Here is a 24,023-nt window from a genome sequence, read left to right on the forward strand (position 1 = left end):
CTTCAATCTCCTTTGCTCAAAGGAGAACAACCCCAGCTTTTCCAACCTGACCTTTAACCAACCCCCCCACCACCCCAATCACTGGAACCAATCTAGTAAATCTCCACTCCACCCTCTCAAAGACCCTCACATCCTTCCTAATGTGTGGTGACCAGAACAGATGCAATATTCTGGTTGGGGCCTAACCAGAGCTTTATAAAGGTTCACCATAACTTCCCTGTTTTTGTACTCAATACCCCTACAATTAATTTATGAAGCCCAAGATCCCATATGCTTTGCTAATCATTGTCTCAATATGTCCTGCCACCTTGAAAGACCGATGCACATGCACCCCCAGGTCCCTCTATCCCTGCACACTCTTTAGAACTGTGCCATTAAGCCTATATTGCTCTCCCTAACCCTTCTGCATTACCTCAGTGTTCTCTGTATTAAGTTCCATCTGCCACTTGTCTCCCATTCTGCTAGCTTATCTATGTCATATTGCAGGCGGTTCATATTATTCTCATTGTTTGACACTTCTCCAAGTTTGGTATCATTGATAAACTTTGAAATTCTACCCTGTATTCCAAGATCCAAGCCATTTATATACAGCGAAAAAAAAGGCTCCTGGGATGAGTGATTGGTGTCTGGGGATGAGACTTTTTACATTTTTTAAAGATGTTAAATCTTTAAAAATATTCATGTAAAACATTTTGAAAATTCAGACAAAATTATAACCCAAAGCATCTGTGTTCAAATGATTGGCTATCATTAAGTTTATTAAGAAAGAAAGAAATCTACAGAGTGGTTTCTTACAATCTCATGTCCTCTTTCTAATGTTGGTTTAATTTCATTGACAGCTCACTGAGTTCCAACAGACTGTCAGTTCCTCATTCTAAGGCCACATTTTCAGACATCATTTCTTAGTGTTAAAGGATGCATTCAGTAGTCTTGTGTTAGAAAGTTGACAGTGGGCTGTTGCTATAGTGATGATTGGTTAGCTTGTCTCTGGCTAGGAGTGCTTGGTATCACCATTCGCATTGTGTATCATTTGTCTAAATATGATTGGTCCCATGGGTTATTAGCCCCCTATGATATGGCGTGTTGCTAATTGGCGCCTTAAATCAGAGGTTCTACACCTGACTGTGTCTACATGCTTTTATTACATCCATGATCTTGGCTGTGTGCAAGACTCACTACTTATTTTTAATCTTTACAGGAGTATTATATGTTGGATCTGCCTGTGTCTTTAATGGAGCTGTGTTTCACTGGCTTCATGCATAACTGGGGGGTCCTTGGAGTGTGTCTGTGACCAGGAATATGTGTATCACTGGAGTGTGTGTGATTGGGAGTGTGTGTGTGACTGGGAGTGTATGTGATTGGAATTGTATGAGTGGGATTAGGAATATGTGGGTGACTAGGAGTTGGTGGTGGGACTTGATCATCTATTCAGTGAAACAATAAGCTAGAAAGTACCCACAGCGTCTCTATCATTCGTGCTTCAGCCCCCTTTACATAAAGACGTTTTGTTGATAAGAGCTATTCAGCGTGCGATGTTAGACAAAATGTTAGCTTTCATTTCCAGCTTGTGTCTCAGTATCCTTGTCTTTGTTTGGTGTGAGTAGTGCAGTATCCACTTGGACGTCCTCCTCATCAGATTGGACAATCGGGGTCTCGTCACCGTTATTTAGCTCCAAACTGTTGGGATCTGTGGAATTGGATGAAGTGGATGACATCCTAGATTTTATTTCTGCAGAGTTTGGAACTTTAATGGTGATCTCACTATTGTAAAACTGTTCATCTGTGTGAAGAAATAAAATTAATTAGTACAGGGACTGCTAAGGTTAATCAACACTTAACAACAAAGAAAGATAAGATTTGCTCCCTCTTGTTAAAATGGACAATATCTAATGTCCTGAGATAATAACTGCCGGGCAAAGCTGCTTTTAACACAGAGTAAGTCCTAGCTGATAGTTGCCAGTGCACAGGTAGAGCCACAATCTCTCCACACTCTGTGTAATGGAGGGCTGACATTTCCCCAACTTTTCCACAATAGAATATTGAAAAACCTTACCTTCTATGAATGCTGAAACATTGGGATTCTTGCTTAATTCATGCTGTCAACCATATGCTCCAGGCATGTTGGCACAGGACTCCTGAGGCACTCTAACATGCAACGTTGGCTTGACAAGAAGTATAGCCAAGCTTTTTGCTGCTGTGCCCTATTTTCTGCTTACCTGGCAGTGTTGATGCCTCACAGCCATCCATGCTGGAGTTGAGGAACACATCAAGTGCCTCCTGGTCGGACATGTCCATTAGATCCACCTGCTCCAGCATGTCCACGTTAACTTCCATGGAGGAGACACTCCCGATTGGTGCTGTGGAAGCAGAAAAGCCTTTAACCATGCATCATAGAGAGTGCCAAGCTTTCTATCCCTGGCCATGAGTTCACTCACACTCTCTCTCTCTCTCTCTCTCAATTCCTCACTCTCTCTCTTGAGCTCTGAAAGGACTCAGACTCTGGTTGCTCTTTCCCCCTCCTCCCCTGAAAGCTTGGGCTAGGTTGCACCTTTTGGGAAATGCCATCAGCTCTGACATCTCACCTCTATGAGCTTGTCAGATGTGCATAATAACTAAGAAATTTACAATTAAAACTGACTGACCTCTTTCACTCCCAATTTCCATATCTTTTCAATGCTAGAAGATCAGGTTTAACATAGGATAGTTGAAAAAGTAAACTCAATTTTGAGTCTTGCTTTGTTTCATTTGTACATTACGTTGGATATTGGAGAATTCTGTGTTGGAGAACACTGTGTCCAATGAACTTTAGCTCATGGTCACCTAATTATCACTTTTAAGATGAACAAACTTTAGTGAATCCATCACCTCAAGTGGAACAGGAGAAACAAACCATGTGTAGCAAACACAGAAAATGCTTGAAAAACTCAACAAGTCTGCCAGCATCTTTGGAGAGAGAAACAGAGTTGATGTTTCGAGTCTGTATAACCCTTTTTCAGAGCTACCAAACAAACCTTATGTGTACTTTGAAGTGCTGTCTGTGTATAGACTGAGCAGAACCATGAAGATTTTCTTTAAAGGTAAACTTTGGCATCACTCTGACTATCACATCCTTCTTACCCTAAATCATGTGGGGAAAGGTAAATTGATTTAACTTAAACAGCCTTTAAATGGAAGGTCTTGTTTAATAACTGTCTTTCAGCTTTATAATTTAATCGACAAGGATACTCAGAATCACATGGGTTATAGCTCTTTGGGCTTTAAATATAGGAGGAGTTTGCAGTTTAGACCATACAGTTATAGTCAGGGTAGGGCATCCTCTTGTCATGTCCAGTACCAGCATGTCTTATTCTGAACTTCAAATTCATTTTTATATTTTAAAATTGGACACAAAAGGCTGAAAAGGTGGCTACCTGAGGGTCACCTGACATTGTTGTGGCTTGAAACCACTCTCCTGTCTCAAGAGGGAACAAAAGGAAAAGTGCAGACTGATGTGAATCACTGCTTTTTCCTGAAACCAATCCAAAAAGGTATTATCAAATTGAATGGGTCATTTAAAAACAAAGATACTGACTGTCTCAAACCCTCAAGGTTTTAAACCACAACACATGATGCTGGAATCAACATGAAAACCACACTTATTTGGAAAGGGACTTGGACCTGTAGAAAGTAATGTTATGTTTTCTGTCTGTTTCTTAAAAATCATCATGAGCTGCTTGTAGACAGTTCCCCCAAAAACCATCAAACTAGCTGCAAGTAATTCAAGCAGCCAAGATAATTAACAGCAATATCTTGAAGTGGGAGTTTCGAAACAGAGAGAAGGACTCCTACAAACTGTTCTAACTTCAAGTTCATCTGAGAATGAACCTCTCGGAAATTTGACCACAGGAAACCTCACAGCCTGCCTAGAATCCTTCATTTAACAAAACCCTTGCTTCAACTTTAAAGCATTAACTTCCTTCAGAGAACAGGTTAGCCTCTTAAATCAGAGACTGAGTTAACCATAATTTGTACAAGTATACTACCTTTACCAGTAACCAATCTTTGTGGGGGGTGGGGGTGGGGTGAGGTGGATGAGTGTGTGAGACCTTGCGCTTTAAATTTGGCATAAGTGTATGACAATAAATAATCTTTATTTTTAAACTCACAAAAAACTTGCTGCTGGAATTATTTAATTGGGATACACACTGAAGTTAAAGAAACTCACACCTCTTTCGTACAAAACATACTGATCACGCGCAGTAAAGAGAGCCCATAAACTCTGTCCATGACACTACTGACATCCCATAGTGCCTCCCAGGCACGAGGATTATCAAGGTCTGATAATTTATGGATACAGCTCGTTCCATTATGAATGTTACTATATATCTATAATACTGTAAAAGTAATACAATAATCCTTAATAGGCTCTTATATGAAGAGTTTGCACTCATTTTATCTTTGAATTGTATTATTGTTGAATCTGTGTATTAAAAGTGAAGCCACTTTTAGAGGTTTAAAGTGCATGGGCATTTCATTTAATGTCTCCATCTAAACTAGAAATAGTGTAAGAGCTATTGCTGCTACCATGCTGTCATCTTGTCACTTGTCATTCTAATGAATGTTAATACTTTACTTCTCATTTCTTCATATGTCCATCTCGACTCTTCCCTTCCTCGACCTCTCTACCTCTACTTCTTCCTGGATTTCTCCCTATTATCTCCTATCTATTTCCTATCAGGTTTATGTCTCCTAAATTTTTATGTAACAAAGTCTATCTAAATCGAGCTATCCCCGAGTCCATTTCTATCCACGTTTTGGCTGCCACTCCAGAGCTGAACCCATTAATCTATTTCCACTTTTGCTGTATTTTACTTATTTTCTTTCCTCCTCCTAGTCCCCTCTCTCATATTGGCATGCAGCCTTTCACTTCTCTACTTTCAGTTACTCCGCCCTCTCAATTCCTAATTCCAACCCCTCAGTACCCCTTGTACTTCCTGCTCTCTGGTTGCCATCCCAGGCTTGAATCCCTGTTAGATAAACCTTTTTTTATTTATTTACAGGATATGGGCACTGTTGGTTGGGATAGCATTTATTGCCCATCCCTAATTGCCCGTGAGAAGGTGGTGGTGAGCTGCCTTTTTGAACCGCTGCAGTCCCTGTGGTGTAGGTACACCCACATTACTGTTGGGAAGGGAGTTCCAGGATTTTGACCCAGTGACAGTGAAGGAATGGTGATATATTTCCAAGTCAGGATGGTAACTGACTTGGAGGGGAACTTCCAGGTGGTGGTGTTTCCATGTACCTGCTGCTCTTGTCCTTCTAGATGATAGTAGTCACGGGTTTGGAAGTTGCTGCCTAAGGAGCCTTGGTGAGTTTCTGCAGTGTATCTTGTAGATGGTACACACTGCTGCCACCGTGCGTCAGTGGTGGAGGGAGTGAATGTTTGTGGAAGGGGTGCCAATCAAGTTGGCTGCTTTGTCCTGGATGGTATCGAGCTTCGTGAGTGTTGTGGGAGCTGCACTCATCCAGGCAGGTGGAGAGTATTCCATCACACCTGACTTGTGCCTTGCAGATGGTGAACAGTCTTTGGGGAGTCAGGATGTGAGTCCCTTGCTGCAGGATACCATCCTCTGATCTGCTCCCATATCTGAAGAGTCACGAATGGTGCTGAACATTGTGCAATCATCAGCGAATATCCCCACTTCTGACCTTATGATGGAAAGAAGATTATTGATGAAGCAGCTGAAGATGTTTGGGCTGAGGACACTACCCTGAGGAACTCCTGCATTGATGTCCTGGAGCTGAGATGATTGACCTCCAACAACCACAACCATCATCCTTTGTGCTAGGTGTGACTCCAACCAGCAAAGAGTTTCCCCCTGACTCCCATTGATTCTTGTTTTGCTAGGGCTACTTGATGCCATACTCGGTCAAATGCTGCCTTGACGTCAAGGGCAGTCACTCTTGCCTCATCTCTAGAGTTGAGCTCCTTTATCCAGGGTTGAACCAAGGCAATAATAGGGTCTGAAGCTGAGTGGCCCTGGCGGAACCCAAACTGAGTGTCAGTGAGCAGGTTATTGCTAAGGAAGTGCCTTTGATAGCACTGTTGATGACTCCCTCCATCACTTTACTGACGATGGAGAATAGACTGATGGGGCGGTAATTGGCTGGGTTGGATTTGTCCTGCTTTTTGTGTACAGGACATACCTGAGCAATTTTCTACATTGCTGTGTAGATGCTGTGTTGTAGCTGTCTTGGAACAGCTTGGCTAGAGATGTGACAAGTTCTGAAGCACAAGTCCTCAGTACTGTTGTCAGAATATTGTCAGGGCCCATAGCCTTTGCAGTAGAACCATTGAACCACAGAACACTAAAACACAGAAAACAGGCCATTCAGCCCTTCTAGTCTGTGCCGAAATATTATTCCGCTAGTCCCATTGACCTGCACCTAGTCCATAACCCTCCAGATCTCTCCCATCCATGTACGTATCTAATTTATTCTTGAAACTTAAGAGTAAGCCTGCATTTACCATGTCAGATGGTAGCTCGTTCCATACTCTCACCACTCTCTGAGTGAAGAAGTTCCCCCTAATGTTCCCCCTAAACCTTTCCCATTTCACCCTAAAGCCATGTCCTCTTGTGTTTATTTCTCCTAATCTAAGTGGAAAGAGCCTACTCACATTTACTCTGTCTACACCCCTCATAATTTTGTAAACTTCTATCATATCTCCCCTCATTCTTCTACGCTCCAAGGAATAAAGTCCTAACCTGTTTAATCTTTCCCTGTAACTCAACTCCTTAAGACCCGGCAACATCCTAGTAAATCTTCTCTGCACTCTCTCAATCTTACTGATATCCTTCCTGTAGTTAGGCGACTAGAACTGCACACAATGCTCCAAAGTTGGCCTCACCAATGTCTTATACAACCTCACCATAACATCCCAACTCCTATACTCAATACTTTGATTTATGAAGGCCAGTATGCCAAAAGCTTTCTTTACAATCTTGTCTACCTGTGACGCCACTTTCAGGGAACTATGTATCTGAACTCCCAGATCCCTTTGTTCCTCCGCCCTCCTCAGTGCCCTACCATTTACTGTGCATGTCCTTCCTTGGTTTGACCTTCCAAAATGTAACACCTCACACTTTTCCGCATTAAATTCCATTTGCCATTTTCTGGTCCATTTTTCCAGTTGGTCCAGATCTCGCTGCAAGCTTTGAAAGCCTTCCTCGCTGTCCACAGCACCTCCAATTTTAGTGTCATCAGCAAACTTGCTGATCCAATTCACAATATCATCCAAATCATTGATATAGACAACAAACAACAATGGTCCCAGCACAGATCCCTGAGGCACACCACTAGTCACAGACCTCCAATCTGAGAAGCAATCATCCACTACCACTCTCTATCTTCTCCCACACAGCCAATTTCGAATCCAGTTTACAACCTCTCCATGGATACCAAGTGTCTGAACCTTCTGAACTAACCTCCTATGTGAGACCTTGTCAAAGGCCTTACTAAAGTCCATGTAGACAACATACACAGCGTTTCCTTCATCTACTTTCTTGGTAACCTCCTCGAAAAACTCTACAAGGTTCGTTAAACACGACCTACCACGCACAAAGCCATGCTGACTGTCCTTAATCAGCCCTTGGCTGTCCAAATAATTATATATCTGATCTCTCAGAACACCTTCCAATAATTTACCTACTACTGACATCAGGCTCACTGGCCTGTAATTACCTGGTTTACTTTTGGAGCCTTTTTTAAACAACGGAACAAGATGAGCTACCCTCCAATCCTCCGGCACCTCACCCATGGCTAAGGACTTTTAAATATTTCTGCCAGGGCCCCTGCAATTTCTACACTAGTCTCCCTCAAGGTCCGAGGGAATATCATGTCAGGCCCGGGGGATTTATCTACTTTTATTCGATGTAAGGCAGCAAGTACCTCCTCCTCTTTAATCTCTATATGTTCCATGACACTACTGCTTGTTTCCCTTCCTTCCATATACACTATGCCAATTTTCTGAGTAAATACTGATGCAAAAAAACTGTTTAAGATCTCTCCCATCTCGTCAGGCTCCACACATAGATGACCACTCTGATCTTCAAGGGGACCAATTGTGTCCTTTACTATCCTTTTACTCTTAATATACTTGTAGAAACCCTTCGACTTTATCTTCACATTATCTGCCAAAGCAACCTCATGTCTTCTTTTTGCCTTCCTGATTTTCTTTTTTAGTATTTTCTTACATTTCCTATACTCTACAAGTACCTCATTTGCTTCTTGTTGTCTATACCTGCTATACACCTCTCTCTTCATACACCTCTCTCTTCTTCTTAACCAGATCGCCAATATCCCTAGAAAACCAAGGTTCCCTATGCCTGTTAACTTTGCCTTTAAACCCGACAGGAACATGCAAACTCTGCACTCTCAAAATTTTGCCTTTGAATGCCTTCCATTTACTGAACACATCCTTGCCAGAAAACAACTTATCCCAATCCACTCTTCCTAGATCCTTTCTCACTTCCACAAAATTGGCTTTTCTCCAATTTAGAATCTCAACTTGAGGACCAGACCTATCTTTATCCATAATTAGCTTAAAACTAATGACATTGTGGTCACTGGACCCAAAATGTTCACCTACACATACTTCTGTCACCTGACCTGTCTGGTTCCCTAATAGGAGATCAAGTATTGCATCCTCTCTCGTTGGTACCTCTATATATTGATTTAGAAAACTTTGCTGAACACATTTGACAAACTCCAAGCCATCCAGCCCTTTTACAATATGGGAATCCCAGTCAATATGTAGAAAGTTAAGATCTCCTACTATCACAACTTTCTGTTTCTTACATCAGTCTGCTATCTCTCTACAGATTTGCTCCTCCAATTCTCTCTGACTATTGGGCAGTCTATAATACAACGCTATTAGTGTGGTCGCACCTTTCCCATTCCTCAGCTCCACCCATATGGCCTCTGTGGCCGAGCCCTCTGGGCTGTCCTGCTATGCACAGCTGTGATATTTTCCCTGACTAGTAATGCCACTCCTCCCCCTTTCATCCCTCCCCCCTATCACGTCTGAAACAACGGAACCCCGGAACATTGAGCTGCCAGTCCTGCCCCACCTGCAGCCAAGTCTCACTAATAACAATAATGTCGTAATCCCACGTGCCAATCCACGCCCTAAGCTCATCTGCCTTTCCGACAATACTCCTTGCATTGAAATAGATGCACCTGAGAACATTTCTATCACGTACAGACCCTTGATTTCTGTCTATACATGCTTGACCTTTATCCTCCTAGCTGCTCTAGCACTCTGGTTCCCCTCCCCCTGCAAATCTGGTTTAAACGCCCCAGAGCAGCACCAGCAAACCTATCCACAAGGATGTTAGTTCCCCTCCAGTTCAGGTGCAAACTGTCCCATTGGAACAGGTCCCACCTTCCCTGGAACAGAGCCCAATTGTCAAGAAACATGAAGCCCTCCCTCCTGCACCATCTCCTTAGCCACGTATTTAGCTGCATTATCCTCCTATTTCTAGCCTCACCAGCACGTGGCATGGGTAGCACTCCTGAGATCGTAACTCTGTCCTTCAACTTAGCACCTAACTCCATAAACTCTTTTTGCAGGATCTCCTCCTCCTTCCAATCCACGTCATTGGTCCCTACATGGACCACGACATCTGGCTGCTTACCCTCCCTCCTGAGAATACTGAGAACTCGATCCAAGATATCGCTGACCCTGGCACCAGGGAGGCAACAGACCATCCGGGATTCTCGATCTCTCCCACAGAACCTCTTATCTGTCCCCCTAACTATCGAATCCCCAATCACTACTGCTCTCCTATTTTCCCTCCCTCCTTTCTGAGCTGAGGGTCCAGCCTCGGTGCCAAAGACGCGACCACTACAACTTGTCCCTGGTAGGTCGTCCCCACCAACAGTATCCAAAACGGTATACCTATTGTTGATGGGAACGGCCACAGGGGTGCTCTGCTCTTTCTGTCTGTTCCCCTTCCCTCTCCTGACATTCACCCAGCTGCCTGCCTCCTGACTTTTAGGGTGACTGTCTCCCTGAAACTCCTGTCTATTACTGCCTCTGTCTCTCGTATGATCCGAAGTTCATCCAGCTCCAGCTCCAATGCCAGTATCCAGTGCCTTCAGCCGTTTCTTGATATCATGTGGAGTGAATGCAATTGGCTGAAGATTGGCATCTGTGATGCTGTGGCAGGACTGCAGAACTTAGATCTGATCCATTGATTGTGGAATTGCTTAGCTCTGTTGATCACTTGCTGTTTATGCTGTTTGGCACGCGAGTAGTTCTATGTTGTAGCTTCACCAGGTTGACACCTCATGGTTGCCCAGTTTTGATTTGCTATCCCATTTAGCACGGTTGTAGTGTCACACCACACGAGGGAGGGTATCATTAACGTGAAGTTGGATCTTCGCCTCCACAAGGACTATGCAGTGGTCACTCCTAATGATACTGCCATGGACAGATACATCTGTGGCAGGCAGGTTGGTGAGGATGAGGTCAAGTATGTTTTTCCCACTTGTTGGTTGTCAGGAAAAAATAATAATTCTTGTAATATTATTAGAATTTATTGTAAAATAGAGTAATAGTGAGAAGTGTCTATATCTATGTGTGTGTGTGTGTTAAACTTAATTGAATTAGAGGCAGCTAGTCTGGGTGCTTTGATGTAAGAAGAGAAGTTAGGTTTGAAATGTTAATTAGGTAAACATGGGGAAGTTTAGAAACACAGGTATTAAGGGAACATTTGGATTTTTAAATAAACCAGACTAGATTGTTTTCAAAAGAGGGAGTGAAATGTATCATCTATTCAGGTGAAGAATAGAAACAGTGTATTTATTTTTCCCCAAAGATTACTGGTAAAACTTAGTGCTATGAGAGGTTTTTATTATCAGGAGGATAAAGTACAAAAACATAGTGAAACAATGGGTATTTGCATTCAAAGGGGGATATATGTATAAAGGAGAGAAGACTGTTTGTAAGGGAAGGCATTTGAAGATCTTACAAGTGTGAAAAAGCCTTCAGCATCTATGCCACAAGCTGCTGTCTTCAAAGGACTGAAGTTAAGAAAACTCACTTTGAATTCGACTTGTTCATGGTATCATGTTGCTTTGCCTGGGTCTTTTAAAACCTATGTGTCTTACTGTTGCCTTAACAAAAGTGTAACTGGGAGTTAGATTAATTAGGGTATTTAGAAGTTATCTTAATAGTAATTTGTAGATCTACGCATGTATTTAAAATCATTCCTCTTATTAATAAATGCTTAATCTAGTTTGTAAAACCTATTAGACTTGGTGGTCTTATTACACACATCTTGAAATTTTCAAGTTGCCCTTTGCCGGTGGGATTTGAACCCAGGTCCCCAGAACATTACCCTGGGTCTCTGGAATATTAATCCAGTGATAATACCACTACACCACTGCCTCCCACCTACAGCTTCCCTCTTTTGCTTTGTGCTTTCATGGGATGTGGGCATCACTGGGAAGGTCAACATTTATTACCCATCCCTAATTGCCATTATGAAGGTGGCGGTGAGCTACACTCTTGACCTGCTGCAGTCCAAGTGGTGTAGGTACCTCCACAATGCTGTTATGGAGGGAATTTCAGGATTTTGACCCAGTGACAGCGAAGGAATGGTGATATAGTTCCAAGCCAGGATGGTGTGTGGCTTGGAGGGGAACCTCCAGGTGGTGGTGTCCTGCTGCCCTTGACCTTTAGATTAGGGGTTTCCAAATTCTGGGTTGTGACCCCCAATGGGGTCTGAGTTCCCCTTCCTGCGAGGCAACAATGGTGACTGTGGCGAGGAGACTCTGGTGGGACAGCCCTGGACTCACTGATTGCTTACCACCAAACAACAAGAGATGGATAGTGACTCCAAAGCACTCTTTAACCCGGGAAAACACTTGTAGTGTTGAGTGCCAAATTGGTCCGGGAACTGAGCTTTGACTTGGTACAGGCAAAGGCCGGCAAGCGTAACTCAGTGACTGAGGGAAGTGATTGGTGGTTTCAAACTTTACTGTGTTTCTGCTCCTGTTGTGCAGGCTCCTTACTCAGGGCTGGGCACTCTGCTTCATAGGCAGTGGCAACTAGACCAAAGCTTTACTGGGGGTGGGGGGCAGCAGAGGTGGGAACGGGGGTGTTTGGTAGTGATTGAGTGGAGAGGAGCTAATTGCTGTGTGTGTGGAAGGGGGAAGCGAATCTGGTTACATGTTTGGGGAGAGGGGAGGAGAGTGTGTGTGTGGAAAAGGGGCTGATTAGTGTGTGTGTGTGTGTATGTATGTGTGTGTGTGTGTGTGTCTGTGCGTGTGCATGTGTAGAAAGGGAGCCGATTACTGTGTTTGTGTGTGTCAGTATGAAGAAGGACTGATTTCAGTACAAGTGTGTATGTGTCTGTGCGTGGTGAGGGGCTGACTACAGTGTGTGTGTGTCTAGAAGGGGAACCGATTGCTTTGTGTGTGTGTGTGTGATTGATTGTTACTATATGCTTTATTGCTGTTTTGTTTTTGCTGGCATTTGTGGTCACATTAATTTTCAGGCGTTAAAGTAGAATCACATTGGAAATAGTTTGGAAAGCTGTTCTACGTGTTAGAGGTTGCAGGTTTGGAAAGTGCTGTCAAAGGAACCTTGGTGATTTGCTGCATTGCATCTTATATATATGGTACATACCACTGCCACTGTGCACTGTGGCAGAGGGACTGAATGTTTAAGCTGGTGGATGGGGTGCGATCAAGTGGCTGCTTTGTCTTGGATGATGTAAAACTTTTTGGCTCTCTGTGGTGTAATCCCATCAGTCCCGTTTCCCTGCTCTATCCCCTGAGTCCTGCAAGTTTATTTCCCACAAGTGCCCATCCAATTTGCTTTTGAAATCATTGATCATCTCTGCTTCAAACACCCTCGTAAGCAACGAGTTCCAGCTCATTACTACTCACTGTGCAAAAAGTTCTTCCTCACATTCCCCCTGCATCTCTTGTCCAAAACCCTAAAGCTGGGTCCCCTCAATATGTCCTGTTACCTTACAAGATTACGCACATGAAGTCCCCGGCCAGTATGTTCCTGCACAATCTTTAGAACTGTGCCATAAAGTCTATGTTACTTCTTCCTAACCCTCTGCCAAAATGCACCACTTCCATCTGTCACTTGGCTGCACATTCTCCTAGCTTCTATGTCCTGTTGCTTCTGGTCTGGCTCTATCATTTTCCTAGTCTGGTTCTTGTTTTGTTGTGTGTTTGGGGTCTAGACAAGGGTTTTGGGGATTGTCTATTCTCCCAAAGTGTGCTACTTGAGTCTTTAGTTCCTCAAAACTTTTACTCTAAATTTACAGAAAGTATTTACACATTTGGACCTCTACACAAGATTGGAGCTCCTCCTCCTTTCAGGTCTCGCTTACTTCTGAGTCATGTGATCTGACAGCATGATCACGTTTATGCTTCTGATGTTAACCCTTTACTCTACATCTCCCCCCCAAGTCTTTATCCTCATCATACTTATATCCTCTTACATCTCTCCCAAAGTCTCTGAGTTCACAGGGTGAGTCTCTGATGTGCCTTGACCAATCTCCCTGATCTTGTTCAGATCTCCTTTTGAGGTCGAGGATATTCGTACTCTCCTTTCTGTCAGTGTGAATGTTCTTCTCCTGGGTGCCTGTGGAGCTGGCAGTAAGTCTTTCTGCTTCTTCATCAGGATCTGAGTAGTAAGCCCAAGTTTCCATTGGCTTTATCTCCAAAGATATTAAGGTGCTGCAGTTTCTCCTTATGATACTCTGGTCTCAATCCTGTACGATCTTGGTTGTGGAGTTTTTTTTAATGATTGTACCTTCCCTCTGTTGGTCTCAGACCCATACTCTCTCCCCAGGCTTCAGCACTGGCAATACACATGCTCTGTGCCTGTGATTAAAGTTCCAAGCCTGGTTGCTTCTCTGTTCTTCCTCACGCCATTTTATCCTCCAGTGGTCATTCGTGATGATGTTATATTCAAGTATTTTGCTAGAGATTGGTGCTGTGTTCTCTGATGGTGAGAAGCCAGTTTGTATTGGTGAGCTTTAATAACTCAGGAGATGTTTCTTCAATAAAGCTTTGATGGTTCGTATCCCTCTCTGTTTCTCTACTCACTTGAGGATAGTGAGGTGAACTGGTTATATGAACGAAACCATATTCATTTGAGAAATTGTGGAATAACTCATCAAATTGCAGCCCAATGTCGGACAGTATGATGTCCCAGGATGCCAGATTTTGCATAAATTCTCTTGGGGGATTGGATGACTGTTTCTGTTGTGATGGTATGCGATGTTTCCTTCAATCTGCCATGAGCAGCAATCAATGAGAATAAGAAAGGTTTTACCCCTAAATTTAAATTTAGTTCCCGGGCGGTCCCATGACATGATGGAAAAGTAGAAGGTAATAGTGATTCTTTTTGTTCTTGGCTGTTTACAGCACAAGTAAGACAGTTAGAAATCATTTCTTCTAAAGAGCGAGTGATGCCTGGCCACCAGGCTGATTGCTGTGCTCTCGGATGACATTTTGTCATTCCTAGGTGACTTTGGTTAAGTCTTTGAAGAATATCAAGCTGAAGTGTTCTCAGTATGATTACTCTCTAATTGAAAACTAGTAAGTTGTCAATGACTTTGAGATGCTTGCATTATTCAAAGTATTGTCATAGCTTTGGATTAGTGGGGATAAAATCTGGCCATCCTTCCAGGCAATATTCTCAGATTAGAAAACATTCTTCATCTTGTCACTGGGCTTGCTTTATTTCCTGCAGCATTTTTGCAGTAGCTAGTAAGTGCTGAGTGATTAAGGATGTATATGCTTCAACATCCTTGATGAAGTATAAATCCTCGTTTGGTTCCTTCTGATGGTTCAATGTGTTTGACGTTGTTTGATAATTTCCTTGCACATACTCTGTGAGGGAGTCATAACTCATCAATCTTAATTTGAACCACTGGATTCTGGGCGACACCTTTGCATTTTCTCTCATGTTCAGAACAGCGACTAGTGGCTTATGGTTTGTTTTGATTTTGAAATACAATCCCATAACATAGTCTGAAAATTTTTTGCATGCCATGTTGCTGCCAATGCTTCTTTTTCTATTGTGGCGTATCGTTGTTCTGTTTCTGTTGGTGGCCTAGAGGCATAGTAAACAGCTCTACGCTTGCCATCTCCCTGCACTGAAACAAAACTGTCCCCAGACCTGTAGATGATGCATCTGCTGCAACTATGGTCAGTAGTTCTGGGTCGTAATGTGCCAAGATTTCAGAAGAGATTAGAAGTTGTTTAATCTTTTCAAAATCTTTTTGCTGGTCCACATTCCAGCACCACTGTTGAACCTATCTCAACAGCTGTCTAAAGGGCTTGTTTACCTCTGCTAAATTTGGTAGCAACTTACCTACTTGGTTGACCACCCCAAGCAATCTTTGAAGCTCAGTTATGTCCCTGGGTTATGGAAATTCTCTGATTACTTTTGTTTTTGTGGATCAGCTATGATTCCAGTGGCTATGACTATGTGACCTTGAAACTTGATCATAGGTTTGGTAAACTCACATTTTTCATTCAATGTTAGGCCTGCCCTGACTCTGTGAACATGCTCTTCTCTCGTGGAGCCATGTGTAAATATGTCGTCCATTTGACAATATTACTCCTTCCATGCCTTCTAGAGTGTGAGGCATTGTTCTCTGGAAAATTTCTGGAGTGGACGCTATTCCAACAGGCAATCTATTGAAACAATAACAACCAATGGGCGTTATAAATGTGGTCAGCAATCTGGATTTTTTGTCCAGAGGCAACTGCCAAAATCCACTGTTCGCATCCAATTTGGTAAATAAAGTACTCTTGGCTATTTTGGCAAGGAACTCGTTCACTGAGGCCAATGGATAGATCTCACATTCCCTGTTTGTTTAGTTGAATTGAATCCACGCAGATTCTTATAGAGCCGTTTGGCTTTGGAACCGTAACCATTCTTGAACACCATTTTGTTGGCACTGTGACCAGTGAGATAACCTTTTGCTGCAGCATCTTTTCAATTTCACCCTTGACTTTGTCCAAGAGTGGGTGAGGGACTTTCCTCGTTGTAAAGGGGCAATTTAGCATCAGGGTGGTTTGGTAATCGGTCGCTAACTTCCCTAGCTCTGTAAGCAATTTTGGAAACTCATTTCGAAATGTACTGCTGTAGTTCTCATCAGCAACTTCATCCACTTCATAAAATAATTTCAGTTTTAGGCCTGCCTTTCTATTTTGTAAAGAACACTCTTGATTTTGAATGACATAGAGAGGTTCAAGGATTTCTCGGTTGCTATATTTCAGCTTTGCCATGAGTTGGCCTTTCACTTTTAAAGTTGTCCCACCCGGACCTTGTAATTTAAAAGATGAAGGTTGCAATGTAATCTGTATGAACCATTTGACTTCATCTGATAAAACAGAAACCCCTGCTCCTGTGTCTAGTTTTTAAATGCCTGTTTTCAGTATAATTTACCTCCCCCAGGAAGCTTAGTTCCTTTGCTTGTGGTTCGTCCGCTTCTTGTATGTGGATCTGTTTTAAAATTTTCTCCCCCTTTTTACAGGTTGTCAGCATTTTTGAGAGAGGAACAGTTTTGAAATGGCCTATTTTTCACAGATGTGGCCTCCTGCTGGACATTCTTCTCGCTTGTGCAGTTTAGCCCAGCCATACTGAAGATATTTCAAAATGGCGGCTGACGTGCTTTTTCCCATTTTGGTGGGATTAGGCTTTGGCACGTGTTCTCATTTATAGCCTACAAATTGAATGATCTCACTCGATATTCTCCATGGGACCTCCCCTTCTCCACAAACAAACACCCAATTCTGTTTCCTGAGTTCCTTTTGCTTTGCCATCTGCACTTCTTTCACTATTGTTAAATCCTCTTTTGTCTGTACGAGGTCTGATAATGTCTTGTCTCGGACCCCGACTACAATTTGGTCGCGATTCAACTCATCCTTTAAGATTCCATAATCGCAGTTTCCTGCCGTCTATTAGAGATCATTGATGAACGAATCCATGCTTTTGCTTGGTCTTTGCTTTCCCTTATTAAATTTAGCTCTCTCTATTATTAAATTCCGATGGACGCTTAAATAAGTCAAAAGCTTGCATGATTTTTTCTTGAGAAATTGAAGTCTCATCAACCCCCTACCTTGTTATCACATCATCAGCAATAGATCTTACTGCATAAAGCAGTGTTCTTACCTGATCATTGTGATCTTTTTGTGTAATCCTGACGCGGCTCTGTATCTTGTGACTCTTTTTCTTCAGTTGTCCCAGTTCTGGGCCTGTGCAAGACTTCTGCATGCTGAAATGGTTCTGGGAGTGTGGATTTCATGCTTCTGCTGAATTCTCAAAAGGTTCCTACTTCTTTTCTGATGCTTGCTGCTTCAGGTCTGTGCTCACTTCTGTCCGCTCTCTGGGTACGTGTCTCAGCTTGCACCTGCTGCTCCCATGATGTTCCAATGTCTTGGTGAGGTTTTTTTATTTTGTCCTTCCTTCACGGATCTCTTGTCTTGCCAGCCCTGTAACCTTCTTCTTAAGGTTTGCTTGGTCTTTTACTCGCTGTCACCATGTTTCGTTGTGTGATTGGGGTTTTGAGGATTGTCTATTCTCTCGAAGTAGGTTGCTTGAGTCTGTAGTTTCTCAAAATCATTACTCTTTCATTTACAGCAATTATTTACACATTTGGGCCTCAATCAAGGTTAGAGTGTGTCCCTCCTTCCAGATCTCGCTTTCTTCTCAGTCATGTGACCTGACATCATTATTATATCAGCATCATGTATGCTTCTGATGTTAACCCTTTACTCTACAGTTCTATCTCACTCCTGATCTGGTCCTCCTGTTCCTGCTGGCTCCTGACCTCAGATCCTGTTGGCTTCCCTGCTGCTGATTCTTCTCATGTTGCCTTACATACTGTCACTCCAGTACTGCTGGCTGTTTTACAGCTGATTCCTTTCCTGCAGCAGCTCCTGATTCCAGTATTGCTGCTCCCACAGTTCAGTGACCAGCATCATTCCAAGTTCTGTCGAAGGGTCATGAGGACTCGAAACGTCAACTCTTTTCTTCTCCGCCGATGCTGCCAGACCTGCTGAGTTTTTCCAGGTAATTCTGTTTTTGTTTTTTATCATTCCACATGCAGTTTCTGGCTGGTTGGATGCTAGAACTTGATTGCTGATTGGTTATGACTGTCTTCTGGTGAGAGGCTACCGGCTGTAAATGGTTACCTTGGCTGCCTGTGTCTTTCCCTGCGCCAAGTCCCATCACCCATCACTGCTGTGCTCGCTGACCTACATTGACTCCTGGATTAATTGATGCCCGATTTTAAACTTCTCATCCTTATTTTCAAACCCCTCTATGCTCTCAACCCTCACTATCTCTGTAATCTCCTCCAGCCTTACAACCCTCTGAGAGCTCTGTGCTCTTGTAGTTCAGGAGCATCCCTGATTTTAATCACTCCACCATTGGTGGCCAGGTCTTCAGTTGCCGGGACCCTAAGCTAAGGGATTTCCTCCCTACTCCTCTCAGCCTCTCTAACTCTCTCTCTGCTCTTTTAAGATGATCATTAAAATCTACCCCTTTGACCAAGCTTTCGGTCACCTTTTCTCACATCTCCTATGGCTCAGTGTCTGTTTTGTTTGATAATGCACCTATGAAGCACCTTGAGAGATTTCTTCCATTCTAGGTGCTATATAAATGCAAGTAGTGGTTGTAGGTGGTGTGTTTTTGCAATTATTATATATTATAAATTAATTAAAATGTTTAGATAATACATATATGTAAGATTAATGTGTACGGGAAAACTGGAAAAAGAAGCAGATGAGGTGTAAAAAGTCAATATATTTTGGTGAAAATGTCCCTCCTGGTATCCTAACTTCCCCGAAACAAACATTCCACCGAGTCTATAATATTGCCACTTCTGTAGTTGCCTGTGATCAGTAACAACCCCACTGTCAGCACTTTAACACCGAATTAATCAGGTTGAAAGATCCATGGTTGGATGAAAAACACAATTCAATGCAGTGAAATTTGTTTGACAGTTAAAATTTGGGGTTTTACACAAAGAAAATAGGACTGGTGGTTCCTTGAGGTGCATTTCATGTGTCAGGGTCACAGGGAAGTAATATTACATTGACCCACGTCCTTGCTCTTCACGCATTTATGCTCTCATCTTGCTTTGGTTTCTATGCCACCCAGTTTTGAAATGGGAGACATGTGAAATGGGAGACTTCAGTACAGGGATGACTGCTGCTCTGGAATATAGAGTCACAGAATGATTATAGCATTGAAGGATGTCAACCAAGAATACATAATGAGGCTTGGCTAAATACATTAGACCGTTGAAATAGCTGAGCCCCAGGGAAACATTACTTGATTGACAGCTTTGGCTCTCCGATCTCTTCTGTCAATTATGCAATGTTTATTTACACAAGATAAAGAGGTTTCAAGTGCTTGTAGTTTCTGCTATCAATACTTTAAAGGGTCTGGATGATTGACACGTTTATTGGTTTGTCGTAAAAAGCAGCTTATTATAAGAAAGTGGAAAATTATCAATGAATGGCTGGTTTTCTTTAAAGATTTTTCTATACATCCTATTGTCACTATTGGGGTCATTATTTCTATACAGTGTACAGTAGGTGAAGGATATGGAAGTGCCATAGCTTGGCAAGGGGTGCATGAGCGTCATTGGGGGTGAGTGGGGTTAATAGCTTGGCATGGGGGGCATGAGGCACCCTGGGGGTGAGTGGGGGTATACCTTGGCATGCGGGGGCATAAGGAGGACCTTTTGAACTTACCTTTCAAAAGGCTCTCTCATGCAGACTATTGAAAAGCTAGTCTGACTCCATGAAAATTGCGGATCCCCCCCAGTGGAGCCAGCCAGGTTGGGATTGCCAGGTGCCAATTTTTGACCTGAACCAGACCGCACCCTTAAAAGGCACTCCCGAAAATCGGAAGCCCTGGGAATGAGGTTGGGAATCCTGGAATCAGGTCCCGGCCACCATTTTCACCCCTCCAGAGAGTATCCCAGACACCATGAAAATATAATCTTGTGCCTCTATTTGTAAAGCTCAGGATCCATATGCCTTTTTAACCACTTTCTCAACCTGCTCTGCTACCTTCAATGATTTGTGCGCATAGATTTCTGTGTCGCTCTGCTTCTGCACTCCCTTTATAATTGTGCTCTTTATTTTATATTGCCTCTTCTTATTCTTCCAACCAAAATATATACACCAAAATAACAAAGGGGGTGTCAATCTATGGTCTAATTGCTGTAATTGGCAAAGGTTATTTGGCTACCAAGTTAATGCATGGGACAAGCTCAGAGCAGTCAGAGATCAATGAGGGAGCTCAGAGTTCCAGCAAAAGTGCAGAACTGAAGGAGTGCGGCATTGACAGAGATGCTATCTATTGGATAAGCTGTTATAGCATGGCCCTGCCTACCCTCTCAGGTGCATGTTAGAGATTCCATGACACTATTGGAAGAAGAGTCAGGGGAGTTCTCCCTGGCATCTTGATCAATATTTATGCCTCTTCCAATGTCACCAAAACAGTTATCAACTCAATATCATGTTACTATTTGTGGAATCTTGCTGTGCACAAATTGGTTGATGCATTTCCTACATTATAAAAGTGACTACACTTTAAATATATTTCATTGGCAATAATGTGCTTTAGGACGCCCTAAAGTTATCAAAGGTGCTACAGAAATACAAGTTTTTATTAACCTGCAATTGCAAGTAGGGAATTATGAATTCGAACCTCTATCATTCCTCATCCACTGTGAGCTCTTTAATACCAGGCTCAATAATTCATGGGCTAAATTTTACTTACGTCTCCGGTGCTCAATTTGCAGGTGGGCAGCAGTGAGGTAGAAATCTGCATCAGGCTGGAATACATCTTCAAAAAACCGCTGCCTATCTCTGAATTTCATCTGCGGAGTGTGATCAGTATCCAGCAGTCTTGGTGTGTGATCTGCCTCAGCTGGGAAACACAAGTGTAACAATCACACAACAAATACCAGCACCGTACATTTAACCTCCACCAGCACTGAGCATATACCATACACCAGCACCGAGCACATAACCTACACCAGCACCGAGCATATACCATACACCAGCACCGAGCACATAACCTACGCCAGCACCGAGCATACACCATACACCAGCACCGAGCATACACCATACACCAGCACCGAGCACATAACCTACGCCAGCACCGAGCACATAACCTACGCCAGCACCGAGCACATAACCTACACCAGCACCGAGCACATAACCTACACCAGCACCGAGCACATAACCTACACCAGCACCGAGCACATTACCTACACCAGCACTGAGCATATAACATACTCAGCACCGAGCACATAACCTACACCAGCACCGAGCATATAATCTACACCAGCACCGAGCACGTAACATACACTAGCACCTGGAGTATAACCAACACCAACACTGAGCTTGTGGCCTACACCAGAATTGCGCTTAAAACCCACACTAGCACCTTACCTACACTAGAAACCTTACACTCTAGAGCTGATAGCCCGCCAGATCAATGGACCCTGTTAACAGGTAAACAAGAGTGTATGTGAAATCTGCAGGGAGGTTATGGCACATGAAACTCTGCTGATCATGTTGTCATGTTAATGAGGTGGCATTGATGTATCCATTAACAGAAGAGTGATCTAGCAAGTAGTTTATCCTGTGTCACCTGGAATCCCTCCCTATCATAGTTTCAGCTTTCACATATTTTGATTTAAAGATTAGTGTGCTGAGTTAATATTTAGGGAGTGGTAGAGACTGTGTTGATGTTCAGAGAAAAGGGGCCAACTGAGTTAATATTCATGGGGGAGAGTAAGGTAATGGTCAAAAATGAGATAATATTCAGGTAGAAGGAAGTGGAGATAGGAAGTACATATTTAGGGAGTGGGAGATGAGGTGTAAATTCATGGAGTGGAAGAGGGAGAGAGCTAATACTCACAGAACAGCTTATTCTTAATGGAATGGGTTATAGAATCATACAATAGTTACATCACAGGAGGAGGCTATTCACCCCATTGTGTCTGTGCTGGCTCTCTGAAGGAGCAATTCACACAGAACCAATCCCCCACCTTCTCACCTTCCCTATGGGGCATTCCCTATGGGGCATTCCCTACAGGCCATTCTCTGTGGGCATTCTTTGTGGGGCATTCTCTGTTTGTTCTCTGTGGGCCATTTCCTATGGGGCATTCTCTGTGGGGCGTTCGCTGTGGACCATTCACCATGGGGCATTGCCCGTGGGTCATTCACCATGGAGCTGGACCCTGGTACCAGCGGTGCCCTTGGTGGCTGTCGGCTGGGTCAGGTGCAGCCCTACCCTCTGGTGGCTGTAGCGGTGGGGCGTACAGGGTGAGTAAACTGTTTCTGTGCCTGGGGTTCCCTAGGAGTTGGGGAGCTTTGTCGGTGGGCTCGGGAGGAGGCAGGGTCAGTGCCATGGGTGGAGCCAGTGCTTTGGGCTCGAAAACAGAAGATTGGGGATAAGCTGACCACATGTTTGACTTTTTTTGTATCTTTAAAATAATTCTATTTGCCTAATATGTTTAGTACCAGTGGAATAAAGAATCACTGAACTGGAACCTTCAAACATTTAGTGTGCTTCTTTCTGTGTCATGTTATGAATGAGTGTGACCAAGTTAACAAATGCCTGTTGTATTATGAGCATGGGTGAAACTAGATTTCCATTCCCTTTAATTCCCATAAAAATATTGTCTGGAACTAGAGGGGTTTGTCTGAACTGTCACTGATGACTGGCCGAACAGACTGTTTGTGTCGCTGATGTGATTGAAGGCGCACCATTGTGATGTAGGAGTTTGAGCAGAGGAGCTTGTCTCAGCTCTGTCTCCAGTAGACTGATTAATCTGGTGAGATGAATGAGATACTCAATCATCGGGCTGTTCATGCCTAAACTTATCACTGCAGCAAATTTATGGTTTTCAGGTTGTCTTTTGGCCTCTTAAACAAACTGTTCCAATTTAGTTGGTGGAGCCTTCTCTCCACCTGATTCAAGGAGACAGTTAGTGCTTGGCCTGACTCCAGACCGGGCTAGGTCATCTTAGATTTGGAGTACCAGGAGTGTAAGTTTAACCCTCGATTATCACACAGATTCACTCAAGGGAACTAGAATCACCAATTCGTAATTCCTGCTGGGAAGTAACTGGACATTGAGAGTACAAGACTGACTGATATCTCCCACAACACTGTTCCCTGTGGTCAGATGCCCCAAAAACACTCACTGCCTGGGCTCAAATTGGAAGATTGGCCACTTGAGTTGTAATCTTGGAAGGTGCCTAAGGCACATTCCATAAAGAACATATTCAGGAGAGGAGATTTATGAAGGTGGCATGGTTGGGGCTTGGGATTGGTGGAAATTGTAGAGGATGATATGGTAGACAAGGGCCAGAAGAGACTCTCAGAACCAATTTTGTTTTCATCGGAAAAAGGTGAGGGTCCTGATGCAAGTCAGTACAATGGAAAGTGATGGAAATCACAAGATATATATGGATGAGGACAGCCAATCAATCCATCAGAACCAATCCATCCAGAAAGACACAACAATTCCACCCCCATAACAGCATCCAAGGTTCCTTCGAAAGCACCTTCCAAACCTGTGACCTCTACCATCTAGAAGGACAAGGGCAGCAGATGTATGGAACACCACCACCTGGACACCCCTCTCCAACCTATGCGCCATCCTGACTTGGAAATATATCACCGTTCCTTCACTGTCGCTGGGTCAAAATCCTGGAACTCCCTTCCTAACAGCACTGTGGGTGTACCTACATCACATGGACTGCAACGGTTCAAGAAGGCAGCTCATCAACACCTTCTCAAGGGCAATAAGGGATGGGCAATAAATGCTGGTCTAGCCAGCGACACCCACATCCCATGAAGGAATAATTAAAACCTGATTGTTTGCAGGTTAATGAGATCACAGAATCACAGAATTGTTACGGTATAGAAGGAGGCCATTCGGCCCATCGTGTCTGCAC

The 24,023-nt window shown here is 43.3% G+C and overlaps 1 protein-coding gene across 4 annotated transcripts in view; it reads right to left on the reverse strand.

The window, feature by feature from the left end:
* Positions 1-727: 727 nt before the first annotated feature.
* si:ch211-253b8.5 (dysbindin) overlaps positions 728-24,023 on the reverse strand; it is a 59,234-nt gene continuing 35,938 nt past the window's right edge. For 2 of the 4 annotated variants that reach the window (XM_041203741.1, XM_041203742.1), the window contains 3 exons: positions 20,828-20,977; positions 2,217-2,357; positions 728-1,780 (listed from right to left, as the gene is read on the reverse strand). In XM_041203741.1, the coding sequence (XP_041059675.1) occupies positions 1,548-1,780; positions 2,217-2,357; positions 20,828-20,977 (524 nt within the window). In that variant the 3' untranslated portion in view covers positions 728-1,547. Of the gene's footprint in view, positions 1,781-2,216; positions 2,358-20,827; positions 20,978-21,504; positions 21,558-24,023 lie in introns of all 4 variants that reach the window. The other 2 variants (XM_041203745.1, XM_041203743.1) reach the window with 2 other exon arrangements.

This window comes from Carcharodon carcharias, chromosome 14 (assembly GCF_017639515.1).
Source record: "Carcharodon carcharias isolate sCarCar2 chromosome 14, sCarCar2.pri, whole genome shotgun sequence".
Taxonomy (NCBI): domain Eukaryota; kingdom Metazoa; phylum Chordata; class Chondrichthyes; order Lamniformes; family Lamnidae; genus Carcharodon; species Carcharodon carcharias.